Source organism: Chlorocebus sabaeus, chromosome 11, assembly GCF_047675955.1.
Source record: "Chlorocebus sabaeus isolate Y175 chromosome 11, mChlSab1.0.hap1, whole genome shotgun sequence".
In the NCBI taxonomy this organism is placed as follows: Eukaryota; Metazoa; Chordata; class Mammalia; order Primates; family Cercopithecidae; genus Chlorocebus; species Chlorocebus sabaeus.
The window spans coordinates 90767379-90787304 of record NC_132914.1 but is presented as its reverse complement, the minus strand read 5'-3'; the positions used below and the strand labels follow the sequence as shown (position 1 = coordinate 90787304).

The window sequence follows — 19926 nt, the reverse complement described above, 5'->3', positions numbered from 1 at the left end:
GCTGTCCTCAAGAGGGAAAAGAACAGAAAAAACAATTTGGAGAGACAGGAAAAATGTGTATGTTAAAGTATTAATACTCTCAGATGGATTTATGCCAACAATCCAATCTCTACCAAATAAGGTTATACTATCAAGTTTTAAAAATATGGTTTCCTAAAGAAAAATGTACATGGTTCTATCAAATTACAAAAAAATAAGTGATTGCTAAGTGCTGTGTACTGTTCTAAGTACCGTATACAAATTACATAATTTAAACTTCACAACAACCACATGAAGGTAAGTATATTTAATAGGTGAAGAAAACGAAGGACAGAGAAATTAAGCAAAGTGTGTTTTCAAACCCAGACTGGGGGCTCCAGAGCTCTCACTCTTAACCTGAATGATACTTATTGTCTGTTCTGATAGAAAATAGACAAAAGGAGGCGGGGTGGAGTGGCTCACACCTGTAATCCCAGAATTTTGGGAGGCCGAGGCAGGCGGATCACTTGAGGCCAGGAATTCGAGACCAGCTTAGCCAACATGGTGAAACTTCATCTCTACTAAAAATACAAAAATTAGCGGGGGGCGATGGCACACACCTGTAATCTCAGCTACTCTGGAGGCTGAGGCAGAAGAACTGCTTGAACCTTGGAGGGAGAGGTTACAGTGAGCCAAGATCATGTCACTGCACTCCAGCCTGGTTGACAGAGTGAGAGACTCTGTCTCAAAAAATTTTTTTTTTGCTTTGCTTATCGTTTTTGTTCTCGTTTGTTCAGAATTTTTTGCCGTTAAGTGTTAGTATCTATCAAAATTACCCCGATGTTTAAATGCAGATTCCCAGGTCTCAGCACTGACCTAGAAAATTAGAATCCCTGGGAGAAGGGCTCCAGCTGCAGGAATGCTTTTTAAAAACAAAAACAAAAACAAAAAACAGTGACCTAGGTGATTCCAAGGCAGCTATGAGTGGCAGTTTCTTTCCAAAGTTGGCCACAACCATACTTTCCATCACATATATGCTGCTAGTTTCTAGACTCTTGCAGCTCCCCTTTCAAGAGGTGGTGTCCATGTCCCCTGCCCTTGAGACAGGGGGGGTTTTGTGGCTGGCTGACTGATGGATTATGGTTATGGTGATGCCATGTGACTTCCACGAGGCCATGTGATTTCCATGGTTGGGTCAAAAAACGAGATTTAGTGCCCATTTTAGCTTGCTAAAACACTTACTCTTGGAGCCTAGCCACCATGCAATGGGGAAGCCCAAGATGCCCCGGGGAGAGGCCCACTTGGAGTGAAACTAACAGCCAGCACCAGCTTGCTGGCCTTATGAACCATCATGGAAGCCAATCTTCTGGTTGCACAGAATGATGCAGCACAAGCAGAGTGCCCCTTCCTGCCAAGCCCTGCCCAGACTGCAGACCTACACACTCCCAACACAATAGCACTCTGCCTTTCTGCCTACCAGCATGAATTATCCTGGGTCCTCTATAAAATATTCTGAAAAGTATCTTTGTCCAGTTTCATTTACTTTTGCAGATTCTTCTAGTCACAGAACCACCTATTGCAGACTTCGGGTTATTTGAAATTCTCATTATTACCTCTGAACCTTGGCTTCTCATCTAAAACATTGTGTTAATAATAGAGCCTACCTCATCTGTTTTATAATTAAATGATGTATTAAATTTATGTAATCATTTAGCATAGCGCCAGCACAAAATATTTCTTATTGTTCTTAGTTGGTTTCTTGTATTCAGAGTTCCAGTTTCTTTAGTGCACTTTTTTTTCTTTCTCATAGCTCAATGCCATTTCACAGGCCATTTCCTATGCTTGGCATACTCTTCCCTACAAGGTCAGATAGGTTCTTACTCATCATTTAGGACTCCACTTATTTAAGAAGGCTTCCCTGAGTTCTCAAGCACTTAATGCCTCTGCTAAAACAGCACCTGGGAGGAACCTCTACTACAGCCCTTAACACATTGGATTGTAACTAATTGTTTACTGGTCTCTCTTCTCCATCGGAATCTAAGTTCCTGGAAGGCATGGTCAGTCCCGTCTTCATTTATTCACCATCTACTGTCAGTGTGCTAGGAAACACTGTGGTTAAGTAGTTAAGGGCCAGGTCTTGGCAGATCTGCCTGGGGACAAAACAGCTCCTTGGAAAAAGTTAACTCTCTAAGCCTCATTTGTAAAATGGAAACAACACCTCCTCCATACTATTGCTGTGAAGGTGAAGTAAAATGCTTGCAAACAGTCCATCACACAGCAAGCCATCCGTCATCAGGATAAAATGCTTCCCCAACAATTCAATTTTCGGGCACCCCCATTCTAATTCTCTCATAGGACCTCGCACTTTATGGGTAATCTCTGGTTTACGGATTACTCTGGGTTCTTTAAAGCTCTCCTTGGTCATTCTTTCTGTTAACAATTCTGAGTCTCAACCGTTAGGTCTAGGTCTTACCGCCTCCAGCTGGCTCCAAACCCTTTTCCTTCAGTCCACCCTGGGCCTATGGGGCGTGTCAGAGGCCCGATTTATACAATTTAAACATCAAAACTCCCCAACACGGTGGGAGTAACTGGAGAGACCCCCAGTCAGAGCTTTGCCACTGAGTTTCGGTCTTGCTCTCCCTTTGAGGAAGGAGCAAGACGATCAGCCCCACCGCAGTCGTTCACTGCAGAGCCAGCAGGGAACGCGCGCAATGCAGGCTGAACTGAATGAACGAACGCGTGAATGAATGAATGGGCTACGTCGTAGGCCAGGCCTCTGTTACGTCGTCCACCGGCGCGGGCGTGGCCACAGTTAAGAGAGCGCGCGCGCGAATCGCGCGGTACCACCGTCGCGGGCAGGCTCGGCCACGAGCGCCGGAGCCCCGCGCCTCCCCGCGAGGCGTCTCCAAAGTCCCTGCCCCGCCGCGGAGCGTCACTTCCGCCATCCCCGGCCGGGGTTGGGGCGGGGCGCGCGGGGGAGGGGGCCAGGTCGGAGGGAAGCCCGCCCGTGCCCGAGCCCGCGCCTGAGCAGGGACTACATTTCCCGAGGGGCCTAGGCGGCGGCTGCGGCGACGGGCGCGGCAACGTCCCCCGGAAGTGGAGCCTGGGACTTCCACTCGTGCGTGAGGCGAGCGGAGCCGGAGACGAGACCAGAGGCCGAACTTGGGTTCTGACAAGATGGCCGGGCTGCCCCGCAGGATCATCAAGGTAACCGCCCAGGCCAGCCTCCAGCTCTTCGCTGGACTCTCTTCGGCTCAGCTGGGCAGGCAGCGCGGCCTCTCGCTGCCTTCGGCCCGCTGCCCGCGCTGGGAGGCCCGAGGCGGCGCGGAGAGGGCTTGGCCGCGGCGGCGAGGGAAGTCGGGTGCTGGGGAGGGGGCGCCGGGGAGACTTCCGGCCGCGGCGGGGCAGCGGGACAGCGGGGACCCGGGGCTTCCAGGCGCGCCCGTCGGGCTAGGGAGTCCTGGCCCGCGCCCCGGCGGAGGGTGGGGCGGCAAGGTTGCGGGTCTCTGGGCTTGGGCGCTGGCCTCCGTAGCTTCTGAGACCACCCCCCGCCGGAGGCCGCGGGCGCGCGGGAATCGCGGCGGGGCTCGGACTCCTGGCGGGGGTTGTGGCCTGACAAGGTTCCTTGGCAGCCGAGCCCCTCTTCTCGGCCCCGACCGGGGCGCGGAGGTGCGGCAGCCGCGGGTACAGAATGAATGAACCCGGAGGGTCAGGCCGGGCGGGGCCCTGCGCCCCGGGAAGTGGCTCTGGGAGGCCCGCGCGTCTTGCCGCGGTCAGCACATGCTCGCCCCTGGTTGCCGCGGCTGAGTCCGGGGACGGGTCCGCGCCACGCTGCCCTTGCTTCCGCGGTCTCTCTCTTCTAAATACGTTTCCGCTCGTTTATCTCTGCGAAGTGATTTTACTCTGGTTGGCAAACTCTTTCAGAGCTGTTCCGAGGAAATAGTTTTAACATAAGGCTCGGGGAGGGCCGCAGTTATGGGGGATTCTCCTCTCTTCTCTCCTCTCCTCTCTTTTTCGTATACATGAGGCCTCGCTATAGTGCCCAGGCGGATCTCAAAACTCCTGGCTTCAGAGATCTTCCTACCTTGGCCTCTATGGGGGATCTCGTGAAATCTTTTGCCTCTCAATTTTGTGTGCTTTAATTAATTATTAATTGGCTATTTATGAATACTGTGCTTTGACAAGTATATACGGAACCATGACATTTTGAATTCTTTGATTTTGTAAAGTCTTCACCAAATATCGACAAGTCTTCCGATGTGAGATATTCCTTGTCATCCACAACAACTACACTTTAAATTTTTGTGTCAGTTTTTATGAAGGAAATTAGTTGAACATTTATGTGACTAAATGCGCCAGTTAAAGTGACTCAATTGCAGCATCATTTTGCTTGATATAACCTGGTGAACGTGTATGTTAATCTTGTTCATTCTTGTAAAATCTATGAGGAGGTGCATACTAAGTGGAAGACTTTCAATTGGATGATGTACTGTATACTGCTTCATCCAATTGCATTTAAATATATCTGAGATGAGTGTGATGTCACTGACCTAAGGGTGCTTGAAGCAGAGAAATAAGACATTTTTGTATGGTAGAAATTATTAGAAATGAGAGAAGTATAACAGATTGTCAGGGAGCCCTGGAGTCTAATAATGTGAACCTTCATAGTCCGAAATTTGTTGTGTGTGGATTTATCTAGGATTCTGTCCAAGGAGTTTTAATTGTCATATGTATTGGCAGGTCCTTACAATGTGGTTTAAGTTATAATGCAGTCACATGGTCCCCAAAGATCATGTTTATTGAGGCCCCAGTTGAAAAATGAATAGGGAGTGATAGAGCCATTTACCAAATATCCTTGTTTTTGTTGTTACTTAGCTGATTGACTAAGTACATAATGCAAGTTGACATTCATGATAATTCTCTAAATACATAGTGAACTAAACATTTAACATGCATTTTTCTATTTTTGATTATGAAGATATGCCCGGTAATATGAAAGCCTTGGATGAAAAAATAAATTCTGTGGAACCTTGTTTATAAATTTACAGAAATGGTTTAAGGCAATAAGATGAAGTCCTCATGATTCAATTCATTTGGCACACAGTAATTTAATTTGTACTGGGCATTTACATTTTGCTGTTCAAAATAAGACAGTAGTAACTCGTACTGTGATATATAATCTTAATTTTACGGTATCTTGTTGAGAACATCTATCTAATGAATGGTACCTTGATTTGGGTTTTATCTTATTAGTTTAATGTCATTTATAGCTTAACAGGATGGTTTTCTCCAATCCTTACAGAAGACTGAAATACTAGATTTTCAAAAGTGTCCATGCTTGTGTTACGTAGGTTGTTCCATAATCAGTGACAATGCTTTAAAAAAAAAAATCAGAATTTATTTTTAAAAGTTGCCTGTTTTCTGTCAATCACTATACAAAGTTCTATGTGGTGGATGGGGGTAGCAGTATTGTCCTGAGGCAATAGGGATATGACTTTGTTGATTGAACTGTTAATTTGTTTTATTTCTGGGTGATCTTTGACTTTCTTTTCTTTTCTCTTTTCTCTTTTCTTTTCTCTTGTCTTTTCTCTTCTCTTTTTTGAGACTCATCTCACTCCGCTCCCAGGCTGCAGTGCAGTGGCAGGATCTTGGCTCACCACAGCCTTGATCTCCCGGTCTTAGATGATCCTCCCAGTTAAGCTGCTTGAATAGCTGGGACTGCAAGATGCATGCCACCACACCCAGCTAATTTTCGTAGAGACGAGGTTTCGCCATGTTGCCCAGGCTGATCTCAAACTCTCGACCTCGAACAATCCACCCACCTCAGCCTCCCAACGTGCTGGGATCACAGGCGTGAGCCACTTTGCCCCGCCTGACCTTTGACTTTCAAAGGATGAAATTTAGTGTTGATTATAACATCAGTGTTACCATTCTCATCTAATGAAAATATTAAAATAAGATGGTTTGATTTGCATGACTGTTAATATGATGTTTTCTAACTTATAATGATCATTATTTACATTTGTAGATTTCTTAACCATTTGATTCTTACAGACATTTTTGTGAATATATTTTGCAGTCTAGAAACTGACTTAAATGACTTTCCTAAGGTAAAGCTGGTAAGAGGCAGAATTTGGATCTTGATTAGTGTCACATTCCCCTGTCTCTTGTTACTGTAAAATGACTAACTCTACAAATACAAGATGATTTTCTGGACTACTATTCACCGAGTTACTATCTCATTTAGATTCCTGTATCTAATCCAGTAGCAAATTCTGTAGGTTCTGCTTTCAATATATATACTAAATCAGACACTTTTCCCTCCGTCTCTTTCAAAACTCTGTTCACTTCCATCACTTACTGCCTGGCCTGCTGTATTAGCCTAATTTGGAGCAACAGTGTTATCTTCTTAAAATATAGACCATGTTACTCCCCTGCTAAAAACTCTGTAGAGGTTCTCCATCATACTTACAGTAGAATTTTGCCTTTTCCCTCCATTAGCTATAAGGCCATACATTGATCTGGGATCTGCCTATTTCTGAGTGCATCTGCGCTTCTCTCCTTGGGTCACTCCACTGTAGTCACACTGTTGCTTTGGTGTACCCTGAACAATAAATGGTTGAGCTTATTCCAGTCACAGGACTTTCCTCCTGTTTGTTACATTGCTTGCTTTGTCCTCTTGTTCCGTTCTTAGCTCATATGTCATACCCTCTACCTAACCTGTCCCGTATAAACCAGTTTTCCTTTTCCTTCCCCCGCAATTTTATCCTCCTATCTCCCTTTCTTCTGTATAAGTGCTTATTACTGTTCAAAGTTACGTTGTTTACTGTTTATTTCTCTGTATTCCCCATTAAACCTTCATGAAGTTAGGGACTCTTGGATGTCCCACATATTGCTCATTCATGCCTAGACCAATCCTTGGCGCATAGTAGATACTGAAATATTGATAGACTAACTGAATAGATGAGCCTTAATCTCAATGAGCAATAATTTGACATTGTTACTGCTTAGTATATTCTATCTGAACCAATGTCTGAGCTAAAAGTTAAAGCTAGTCTCATTTTCCACCCATAAGCTCATTTAAATACAAGACATATGAGTCTTTTACATTATTTCTTTTTTGTGAGCCTACTCTGCTTATGTATTTTTTGTTTATTATCTAGGAAACGCACGTAGAGCATATTCGAAAGATTCTGAAGGATACATAGAGAATCCCTCATCTGTCCTTCAGCATTCCAGTTCTCTTGCTTAGACAACCACTGTTTTTGTTTGTTTGTTTTTTGAGATGGAGTCTCCCCGTGTTGCCCAGGCTGGAGTGCAGTGGTATAATCTTGGCTCACTGCAAACTCCCACCTTCCAGGTTCAAGTGATTCACCTGCCTCAGTCTCCTAAGTAGCTGGGACTACAGGCACGTGCCACCACGCCTGGCTAATTTTTAGTAGAGATGGGGTTTCACCATGTTGCCCATTCTGGTCTCAAACTCTTCTCCTCAAGTGATCCACCTGCTTCAGCCTCCCAAAGTGCTGGGATTACAGGTGCGAGCCACTGCACCTGACTTCAACCACTATTTTTATTGTGTATCCTTACAAAAAGACCAGAGCAACTTTCTGCTGTCAGTTAGGCGGCTTCTCCTTCTCATGCAAATACCTTGATTCCCTTCTCTTCCCCTCTAACCACCTGTGTATCTTCAAGTTGACTCTTTTTTTTTCTTTTCTTTTTAAGAGACAGATTGCCACTTGGTTGCCCAGGCTGGAGTGCAGTGGCTTTTCACAGGCGTTATCATAAACTATATACATACAGCCTCAAATTCCTGATATCAGGTGATCCTCTACCTTCAGCCTCCAGTATCTGGGATTACAGGCATATACCATAGTGTCCCGCTTTGGCTCATTTTTTTTTTTTTTCCAAAGGACTGTTTAATGGAACCTTGTGGGTGGACTTTGTTTTTTAATTTTTTTTTTTTAATTTTGGAAATTTAATACTTTTTCAATAGAGATGGGGTCTTTTCATGTTGCCTAAGCTGTTCCCGAGCTCCTAGGCTTAAGTTATTCTTCCACCTTGGCCTCCCAAAGTGCTAGGGTTACAGGCATGAACCACCGTGCCTGGCCTAGACTTTATTGTAACTAATTGCTTATTCATAACTTTCAGATTGTTTCCTAAATTGTGCTATATAAACAATGCTGTAATGAAGTTTTGTATGTATGGCATTTTGCACAAGTGTGAATGATACTGAGTCTTGATAGTTCTGTTTTAAGCTAGAATTTTTAGTTTCGTCTTTCTGCCTTATCTCCTGGACCAAGCTCTTTTAGTCAATAAAAGTGACTGAAGCTGGACATGGTAGCTCACACCTGTAATAACAGCTCTTTGGGAGACTGAGGCCCAAGGATTGCTTGAAGCCAGGAGTTGAGACCGGCCTGAGGAACATAGTGAGATCTCCATCTCAACCAAAAAAAAAAAAATGAACAGTTAAAAGCTTAAAGTCATAAAGGTTAAGAGGTACCTAAAAAAAAACCTCTCAAATGAGAGATTCTCCATAATCCTGTCATAAAGAAGGATCACTTTCGGGAACCAATAAATGAGATCTATAGTTATGGCCTTGGTCAAAACCAAATCTGTTTCAGCTTTACATGTTAAATTGATATAGTGACTGACATTCCTTTAATCGTCTTTTCAAAATGAATCATGAGGGCTGGGCACTGTGACTCATGCCTGTAATCTCAGTACTTTGGGAGGCTGAGGCGAGAGGATCCCTTGATTCCAAGGTTTCAAGACTGGCCTGTGCAATATAGTGAGACCTTGTCTCTACAAAAAGTAAAGTGAAAATTAGCTAGGTGTTGTGGCACACATCTGTAGTCCAGTTACTCAGGAGACTGAGGTGGGAGGATTGGTTTGGCCTAGGAAGTTGAGGCTGCAGTGAGCCTAGATCACGCCACTGCACTCCAGCCTGGGTGACAGAGTGAAACCCTGTCTCAAAATAGTAATGATAATAATATTGAAAATGATAAAATAGAGTCTTGGGAAAAAGTAGTTAACTTACCCTAGGGGTTGACTTATTTGATTAAAACCTAGTGAGTCAGCCTGCTGGAATTAGAATTTTACCAGTCTTTCCCAAAATTTACTTTATGTCTCCCTTCCCCACCGGTCCCTTTTCTATGGTGCTGAAAAATTTTACTTTAAAAAAAATACATTTAATTAATTTTTCTCACTCTGTCACCCAGGATGAAGTGCAGTGGAAAAATTTACTTTTCTGTTTAGTGTGATTTAGCCTCAAATTCTTAAAAATCAGGTACAGTCTTGATTTTACATTGAGACTTGAGTTTACTTTTTTAATAATTAGGATTTTTTTTAAGTACACACATTATTTTTTCCTCTTACTGTTTAAAAGCCACTCATCTGATAGGTATTCTAGTGCATAAGGTATTTTTTTTTTTTTTTTGTAAGAAAAGTGATTTAGAGCCAGGCGCGGTGGCTCAAGCCTGTAATCCCAGCACTTTGGGAGGCCGAGGCAGGTGGATCACGAGGTCAGGAGATCGAGACTATCCTGGCTAACATGGTGAAACCCCGTCTCTACTAAAAATACAAAAAACTAGCCGGGCATGGTAGCGGGTGCCTGTAGTCCCAGCTACTTGGGAGGCTGAGACAGGAGAATGGCGGGAACCCGGGAGGCGGAGCTTGCAGTGAGCTGAGATCCGGCCACTGCGCTCCAGCCTGGGCGGCAGACCGAGACTCCGTCTCAAAAAAAAAAAAAAAAAAAAGAAAAGTGATTTAGAAAACTCACCTTTTTAAAAATTTATTTATCTATTTATTTTATTTTATTTATTTTTTTTGAGACGGAAGTCTTGCCTATTGCCCAGTCTGGAGTGCAATGGCATGATCTCGGCTTACTGCAACCTCTGCCTCCCAGGTTCAAGCAGTTCTCCTGCCTCAGCCTCCAGAGTAGCTTTCCTCACTGCCCCATCACTCTGTCTTGGGCCTTTTTTTTTTTTTTTTTTTTGAGATTTAAGTTTTGCTCTCGTTGCTCAGGCTGGAGTGCCATGGCGTGATCTCAGCTCACTGCAACCTCTGCCCCCTGGGTTCAAACGATTCTCCTGCCTCAGCCTCCCTAGTAGCTGGTATTACAGGTGCGTGCCACCACACCCAGCTAATTTTTGTATTTTTAGTAGAGGCAGGGTTTCACCATGTTGGTCAGATTGGTCTCGAATTCCTGACCTCTAGTGATCCGCCACCTCGACCTCCCAAAGTGCTGGGACTACAGGTGTGAGCCACTGTGCCCAGCCTACCTATTGTTTTAAGCTCTGAAAATACTTGTCTGATAATGTCTTTTTCCAGCTGAAAAAAGGCATGGAAAAGTTACCATGATGTTTCAGAAATATATCTACCTCTGGGTGGGGACAGGGGAACTTAGCCAGGTATGGTGGTTAATGCAGTAATCCTAACAGGAGACTGAGGCAGGAGGATCCTTTGAATCCAGGAGGCCGAGGCTGCAGTGAGCTATTAGTGGCACCACCACAACCCAGCCTGGGTAATAGAGGCAAGATCCTGTCTCTAAAAAAATAAAATAAAAAAATAAAAAAATAAAAAAAAACATGATGAAGATGGATTTGATATAAATTGTAATTAAAATCACCATTGGAATTTAAAAAAAGCTTGTATAGTAAAAATTTGACCAGGAACAGTGGTTCTTTAGTTCTTTCCGTTATCTCATTTAAGACTTTTTCTGACCTCTTCCTAGGAAAAAAGCTGCTTTTTAAATGTATGACTTCTGGGGATTCAGATTCTTGCCAAGTTTATTTGTGGATTCCCTAGGTCTCCATGTGCTCCATGTTAAGAATCCCTGGACTGCTTTTGGTAGTGATTAAACTTTCAGGCTCTAAAGATACTGTTTTAATATACTATCTAATGTTTTGATTATGAAATGTGAGCATAACTGAAAGTAAGTTAAAAATAGCAGTCAGTTCAGTATTCTTTTTTAAGCTCCTCTGTGTCAGGCAGTTCCTTTAGTCCAGATTGATCAGCTCCTGCACAATTGAAATTAAGTTTTGTCAAATTATCAAGCACTGTAGTATTCACTGTGCTAAATGACTGTGACTAGAAATGTTAAGCATTTGCTTTGCTGAAGTTTAGAATTTTTTCCACACGTGTTAATGACCACTCTTAAAACCAGAGGTTTTTTTTGAGACGGAGTCCCGCTCTGTCGCCAGGCTGGAGTGCAGTGGCATGATCTTGGTGATTTTTTTTTTATTGCTCTATAACTTTCTTAAGATTCCTTTATAGCTTATACTGAGGAAAATGTTAGTAAGTAGCTGGTGTGTGTGTGTGTATGTGTGTGTGTGTGTGTGTGTGTGTGTCTCTCTCTCTTAAAGACAACTAGATTACCATCTTAGTATGAGGTAGGGACAAAGTGGTTTTAGTAATATAGGGCGATCCCAAGGCCAAATATCAGTTTTCTGTAACATTGTAATTTGTCTGTCTCTTTATTATCCAGTCATAAGATGTATTTCAGTTCAATTAATTGGGCACTCATTGAATGCATAATATGTATTTACCAGTAAGCCAGGTGAACAAGAAAGGCATCGCTGTGTAATGGAAAACACAGTTATGAAACAAGAAAATTACAGTAAGGTGTGTTATAAAAGAGGAAATACACAGGATTTATCATAGTCTAAGGATGAAGGAAAGGTATCTGTTGAGGAAGTGAGAAAGTGTTTTTTGTTTTGTTTTGTTTATTTGTTTTTGAGACGGAGTCTCTCTCTGTGGCCCTGGCTGGAATGCAGTGGCGCGGTCATCTTGGCTCACCGTAACCTCCGCCTCCCAGGTTCAAGCAATTCTCCTGCCTCAACCTCCTGAGTAGCTGGGATTACAAGTGCACGCCACCACACCCTGCTAATTTTGGTATTTTTAGTAGAGACAGGGTTTCACCATGTTGGTCAGGCTGGTCTCGAACTCCTGACCTCGTGATCTGCCTGCCTCGGCCTCCCAAAGCGCTGGGATTACAGGCATGAGCCACTGCGCCCAGCCGAGGAAGTGTTTTTAAACTTGAAGAGTAGAGTTGGCCAGGCCAAGAGAAGGAGGGAGTTTTGGGCACGTGGGGCAGCAGATAGGAAAGCTGGAAGGAGAGAGAGAAAGCATGGCATCTATCTAGAAATATAGTATGTGATGGATAACAGAATCAGGGTCTCATCAAAAGTAGTTATTACTGTTTAATAACTGTGTTCAAAGAGTTGACATCAAGAATTGTTAGGCAAACAAAGTGTTTCTAATTGTGAAATTCATATTTAGTCTGTGAACTATTCATCAGTGTGCAGTGTGGCAACTGTTCCTGAAGTGAGGTTGGTCATACGGTTTTTATTATGTAAAAATAGATACCTTTCATTGGCATTGTGTACCAGGCACTGTTCTCAGCATATTTCATGCATTAATTTACTTAGTTCTAATTGCAGTTTTATGATGTATGGATATTAGTATTATTCCAGTTTTATAGCTATGGGAACCTGCACAGAGGGATTTACTAATTCGTAGAGCTGTGATTTGAACCCAGGTAGTCTGATTCTGTAGATTGTGGGTACTGAAGATAGAATACGCCAGAACATATCTATTCCTAGATAATAACTGGCAATGCATGTGTTTTTATACTGTACCATTTGGACACATGAAGTGGAAACATGTTTAAGAACAGGATCTAAGTGCTTAGCTTACTTGTTTTGGGGTTGTGTTTTTTGTTTGTTTGTTTGTTTGGTTGGGTTTTTTGGAGATGGGGTTTTGCTCTTGTTGCCCAGGCTGGAGTGCAATAGCACGATCTTGGCTCACTGCAATCTCCACCTCCCAGGTTCAAGTGATTCTCCTGCCTCAGCCTCCTGAGTAGCTGGGATTACAGGTGGCCACCACCATGCTCAGCTAATTTTTGTATTTTTAGTAGAGATGTGGTTTCACCATGTTGGCCAGGCTGGTCTTGAACTCCTGACCTCATGATTCATCCGCCTTGGCCTCCCAAAGTGCTGGGATTACAGGCATGAGCCACTGCGCCCAGCCATGTTGTTTGTTTTTTTCTTTTAAGATAGGGTCTCACTGTGTTGCTCAGGCATGATCATGGCTCACTGCAGCCTCAGCCTCCCGAGTAGCTGGGATCACAGGCATGCACTACCATCCCCAACTAATTTAAAAAATATTTTTTATATATATATATAAACATATATATAATATATATTATACATATATAATATATATTACATAGAGACAAGGTCTCCCTATGCTGCCCAGGCTGGTTTTGAACTCCTGGGCTCAAGTGATCATCCTGTCTCAGCCTTCCACAGTGTTGGGATTACAGGCGTGAGCCACTGAACCTGCCGCTTTGTTTTTTTTTCTTTTTTTTTTTTTTTTTATCAGAAGTCTCTTTATTGTAATTTAATTAGAGACTTTCCTACAAACATGTAGACCCTGTTTAGTAACATAGTTCATAACATAGTTCACCTTAAGATGGGATGCCTCTGGTCTGGATAGCATATTCTTTTCCTCCTGCTCCCCACCCAGCCAGTCCTGAATTTGAGGAAGTTTGTGGTTCTGGTGAAAAGAGACTCTTTGCTACTCTTTCTTACCAGCAAAATATACAGTCTTGAATCACTTAACAATGGAGATACTTTCTGAGAAATGCACCATAGGCAATGTCATCATTGTGTGAACATCATAGAGTGTATTTATACAAACCTAGATAGTGTAGCCTGCTACCCACCTAGGCTATATGGTATAGTCTGTTGATCCTAGGCTACAAACCTGTATAGCATGTTACTCTACTGAATATTGTAGGCAGTTGTAACGCAGTGGGAAGTATGTGTGTATCAAAATAGGAAAGGTATAGTAGAAATCTAGTATAAAAGATAAAAAATTGTATACCTGTATAGGGCACTTACCATGAAGGAAGCTTGCAGTACTGGAAGTTGCCCTGTGTGAGTGAGTGGTAGTGGATTTGAAGGGCTGGGACATTACTGTACACTACGATAGACTTTATAAGCATTGTGCACTTAGGCTACACCAAAAAATTATTTTTTTAAATGTTTCTTCAGTAATAAGCCTTGGCTTACTGTAACTTTTTTATTTTATAAACTTATATTTTTAAACTTTTGATTCTTTTGTATTAACATTTTTGTATTAAACTTTTTTGTATTAAACATTTTGTATTAAACATTTTTAGTACATTTGTATTAAACATTTTTAATAAATGTTTAATAAACATTTATTTAATAAACAGATTTGTTTAATAAACATTTATTTAATAAACAGATTTATTTAATAAACATTTATTAATAAATTAAGATTTATTAATTAACAGATTAATTATTGATTAACAGATTTATTAAACATTAAATAATCATATTTAATAAACATTTTTAAACATTTTTAATAAAACATTTGTATTAAACATTTTTGTATTAACATTTTGTATTAACTTTTGATTCATTGTATCATACAGCTGTGCAAAAATATTTTTTCTTTGTATCCTATAAGCTTTTTTCTCTGTTACAATTTTTTTTAAAAAAACTTTTTTGTGAAAAACTAAGACACATACACACATATTAGGCCTATTCGGGATCATCAGTATCACTGTCTTCCAGCTCCTCTTGTCCTACTTGAAGGTCTTCAGGGGCAGTAACACACATGGAGCTGTCATCTCCTATGACAACATTGCCTTCTGGAATACCTCCTGAAGGACCTCCCTGAACCTGTTTTACAGTCAACTTTTTTTTTTTTTTATAAGCAGAAGGAGTACACTAAAATAATAATTAAAACTATAGTATAGTAAATACTAGGCAATAGGAATTTTTCAGTTCCATTACAACCTTAGGGGACCACTATCTTTCTTACAGTTCATCACTGACTGAAACTCATACAGCGCATGACTGTATTTAAAGTACCACTGAATCAGATGAATTTTAAACAATAATTTTTTTTCTCAGTAAGCCTAAAAATATATTAGAATTATCTTGCATTCATTTATATATCAAGTTGAGTTTTGTGTTTTCTTTCTTTCTGTTTCCTTCTTTTCTTTTTTTTTTTTTTTTTGAGACACAGTCTCCCTCTGTCGCTCAGGCTGGAGTGCAATTGCGCGATCTTGGCTCACTGCAACCTCTGCCTCCTGGGTTCAAGGAGCTCTACTTCCTCAGCCTCCTGAGTAGCTGGGATTACAGGCATGCACCACTACGCCCAGTGAATTTTGGTATTTTTAGTAGAGACAGGGTTTCACCATGTTGGTCAGGCTGGTTTCAAACTCCTGACCTCGTGATCCGCCTGCCTTGGCCTCCCAAAGTGCTGGGATTACAGGCATGAGCCACCGTGCCCGGCCTCTACTTTTTCAAATAAAGCACACTATCTAGGACCCTGTCTTTATTGTTGTGGTTCAGGTAAGGGTTAAACTAAAAGTGCTGCAAGCTCTATTCAGGGGCCAGCACTGACTATGATTAGAGAAGTACTTGGCCGGACCTTGCCTATTTCTTCTCCTAGTTTAATCGGCAGGGCTGCTGATGTATTGACAAGGATGCCAAGACAAGAATGTACTGGCTATTTTCTCTGAACACTTGTTTGTAGTCTGAATACTTAGTTCATGGTTTTGCATCAGAATTATCTGGGGATGTTTGTAAATATAACATTGCCAGCCCAACATATTTTTGTTGTTTTAAGAGCTCCTGATGATTTTAGTGTACACTTTGCAGAAACACTGGTCATATGTGTGCTTGGCTTCAATGCAAAGATGGGTAGAATGGGAGACAAAAGTAAAATCATACAGCTAGCGCTGCTTTGTATATAGAATACAAAGGCATCAATGGGAACACCAAAGAAGTGACAGGCTGGCCTGGAAAACCCTCAAGATTGGTTTAGGGAAAGGTTTTTAGAGGGTGATACTGGAGCTGAATTTTGAAGCATAAGTAGAAAAGTAGAGTAGGGGGAGTAGATTGTCATTCTAGGTTAGACAATACGTTACCCAGGAGATATTTGAACTAAGACTGTGTAACTTGAGTCAGCATGTCTGTGCTTGGATCACAGATACTTAACTTCAAAAGTAATCTTTTAATTTGAAGTTTCTTTTCTTCAGAAGTGTAGTTCATGAATATATATTCATTACTAAAAATTCTGTTGGCTGGGTGCAGTGGCTCATGTCTGTGATTCCAACACTTTGGGGGGCTGAGGCAGGTAGGTTGCTTGAGCCCAAGAATTCGAGAACAGCCTGGGCAACATGGAAAAACCCCATCTCGACAAAAAAATACAAAAATTAGCCAGGTGTGGTGGCACACGTCTGTAGTCCCAGCTACTAATTGGGAGGGTGAAATGGGAGGATCACTTGAGCCTGGGAGGTTGAGGCGGTAGTGAGCCAAGATTGTGCCACTATAGCCTGGGTGACAGAGCAAGATCCTGCCTCAAAAACCTGAAAACTCTGTTAACATGCTGTAAATATGTTATATACTAAATAGCCAAATAATAGATATTAATAAATTATTTCCCCTTCACTTACTTTTACTATTCCAATCTCTAATTCATTGGTTAGATTCCAAAATCTCACTGAATATTGAAGGAAAACTCAAATGCTTTGTTTATTTTTTTTAGGTGTAATTCTCATACCATAAAATTGAGCCACTCAAAGTGTACAGTTTAGTGATTTTTCATATATTCACACAGTAGTGCAACATCATCACTTGCTAATTCCAGAAGATTCTTGTCACCCCAAAAAGAAAAACCCTGTACCCATTAGGAGTCACTCTACCTCCAACCCCTGGCAACCATTTATCTGCTTTCCGATTCTATGGATTTTCCTATTTTGCATACTTCATATAAATGGAATTATATAATATGTGGCCTTTTCTTTCTGGCTTCTTTCATTTAGCATGTTTTCAAGGTTCATATATATTGTAGCATGTATTAGTACTTCATTCCTTCGTAAATATTTTAGCCAAGTGTTTTCTAAATAAGATCTTTTAAAAAGTGACAGTGCTGAAGGGAAGCAAGGTAGAATTTTTAGGAGATAGGTAATCTGTATTGGCTTTCATAAAACTAGTCACATTTGAAGCCTGCATTGCTTTAGAACAGGGGTTTTCAACCTTTTGGCTTCCCTGGGCCACACTGGAATAAGAATTGTCTCATGGCTGGGCACAGTGGCTCACGCCTTTAATCCCAGCCCTTTGGGAGTCTGAGGCGGGCTGATCCCTTGAGGTCAGGAGCTTGAGACCAGCCTGGCCAACATGGTGAAACCCTGTCTCTACTAAAAATACAAAAATTAGCTGGGTGTGGTGGCGCACGCCTGTAATCCCAGCTACTTGGGAGGCTGAGGTAGGAGAATTGCTTCAACCTGGGAAGCAGAGGCTGCATGAGCCAAGATCATGCCACTGCCCTCCAGCCTGGGCGACACAAGAAAAAAAAAAAGAATTAGGCCACACATAAAATACACTAACACTAATGATAGATGATGAGCTTAAAAAAAAAAAAAATCTGCTGATGCACCCATGAGAGGGGAGACAGCACTGTTCTCTCTTGCAGTTTTCCCTTAGCAACCCCTTATCTGCAGACTTAAACTAGGAGCCCCTGGCAGAGTCCCACCTCCAGCATCATCGAGTGTAGAAGGAAAGTGAGAGACATTGATTGACTTTATATCTGATTTACTAGTTTCCTAAGGCAGAGATTTTAAAGATAGAAAACTGCCTGGCCTGGCCCAGCCCATGATAGATAGGGATGGGTAAGAAGCCCCTGAGATGTGGCAGTATGTGACCTGACTTCAGACTTGTCAGATTAGGGGTTTTATAGGGTTTTTTGCTCTTGTTTTGATTAAGCTTGTTTGACTTGCAGGGTGTCTCCTACCTGTGTTCCAGCCACCTGATTTCCTTCCTCAAGAAAACTAATGTTTACTTACACTATTTAAATTAGTTATTCCCAGGGCTATTTTTATGACTTTTTTTTTTTTTTTTTTGGATGCAGTTTCACATAATACATGGCAGGCTCGTGTTGCTAGGAAAAACTGATTCCAGCATTTAGATTCTTTGAATATATTGTTGCATTCTTTCGGAGGCTCAAGCTGTCCACATGAAGTAGACGAATTTGACCCAGTACTATTGTCCATGGGTACTCTAGTGTAACACATCAGCCCTAGTATGAAAGTTTGTGCTTATTTCAGTTACATTAAAATCTGAGTTGTCTGGATCATTTCCTCCTCTGGCTTAGTAGTGCAGGACAAGATAATCTGAAATCATAGAAGAATAAAAAATCTGCTGAGTTATTTACTCCAGCTGGATCTCTTAAGACTGTTCAAATTTCAGACCTAATTGGTAATCTGTGAAATATTAAAGTCTCTAACTAAGCTGTTTCATTTCAGATTCTTCCCAAAACCTTGAGATAGGGGGAAAGAATCATCTTTAATGTGTCAACTCGTGATTATTGAGGCAATGATCATTTTTTAAATCGAGGAAAATGCTTATTAGATTGTTGAAGCTGCTTAGAGGGGCAAAAGAAATGATGATAAGGCTGGTATCTCTGGTGCTTTGTATTTGGTTCATTTAAGTGTATGACCTGTAGGGATAGTGTCAAAGCTAGGGCTTTTGGACAGAAGTGTGAAATAGTTTGTAAAGATTGGGTTTGGAGTCCTGCAAGTCTTTTTTTCTGCATACTCCTGCTCTTTACAGTCACCACCTGGCTAGGCCTACCAGTTTTGGAAATTCTTGAATTTCCTTTTTACCCAGTCAGTAATTTTCTTTACTCTGTGGGGCTGGTCTCAGGTAGTTCTGCAGTTGATCTGTTCATTAACTGGTAAGAAATGCGGGACACACTGTGGTGTCCAGCATTGGGTCTGCAAATGTTAGACACAGGCATTGATCTCTAGGAACTAGTTTAGTTGGAGAGACAGTAAGGTAGGAAAGTGTGTAAGGGATGGCTTACAGAAGGTTCATTCCTACTGTTGTCTGTTGCTGACCTCTTAATTGACAATTGACTTTCAAGATGGTAGAAATGCTGCTCATCATGACTAAAGTAATGTTTTATGGCTCAGAGAGCCTTACTTCCTAATTCTCTAGCGTAAAACACTGATTTAGGGAATATGAAATGTATGTTTATGTATGGCAGGAGCAAAGAATCTGAGGCCAGACTCTGAGTTTGATTTCTGGCTCTGCCAAATAATAGCTTGGGTAACCTCGTTTGACCTCTCTGCTTCTTTATCTGCTTAATATACTAATCTAGCTCTATGGTAATTGGAAGGATTAGAGTGTAAAGAACAGATCCTAACATAATACTGAGCTTTATGTAGTGTTGGTTATTACTGTTTTCTGACTTGGCAAAGATGCTGCTTCACCATAAACATAAAAAGACTGAATGTCTTCCTAGTGTGTGGGAAAATGGTTTGTTCATTTATATATTTGTTTCACAAAATAGATAACATTAAATATAACTCTCTGAAGTGAGGCATAGATTTTGTGAAAGCACAGTGAATGTTCATTTACCAACAGTGAATAGCAAAATCGGATGTTTTGGGTAAATAACATTTTGATTTTATTAAAATTATATATGTAATGCATTTTCTGTGGGTTAGGTAATAATAAAGTTTATCTTTGCAGCTGCTAAATTGAAGTTTTGTTTTTTAATCCAAAGTATTTAGGCCCTTTCACTGTATGATTTCAAGAGGCGCCATTTATGCAGACTGTCATACGAATGGTCCTCTCCTGAAAGCTGTGCGCTATGGTTAGCCCTGCCAGAGGATGCTTACTGGGAGGGAGACAGCCCTCCAATATCTGCATGCTTTCATGCTTCCTAATTTATCTCAGAGTTAGTATGCAGAGTGTGAGAGACTATTTTAATTTTTCTTTCCTGATGGTTTGGATTTTATACAAAATTGTGTTACTGGCACAATTGGATTGAGAATGCAAATCTGAGCGAAATATAACTTGTTTTTTGTTTGCTTCGCTGAAAAGTTCATCTGCTCTGCTTCCATCTGTTCTTGTCTTGCCT

The 19926-nt window shown here is 41.5% G+C and overlaps 1 protein-coding gene across 1 annotated transcript in view; it reads left to right on the top strand.

The window, feature by feature from the left end:
- Positions 1-2900: 2900 nt before the first annotated feature.
- UBE2N (ubiquitin conjugating enzyme E2 N) overlaps positions 2901-19926 on the top strand; it is a 32284-nt gene continuing 15258 nt past the window's right edge. Inside the window, exon 1 of the mRNA XM_008004246.3 lies at positions 2901-3165. Coding sequence (XP_008002437.1) covers positions 3136-3165 — 30 coding nt within the window. The 5' untranslated portion in view covers positions 2901-3135. The remainder of the gene's footprint in view (positions 3166-19926) is intronic.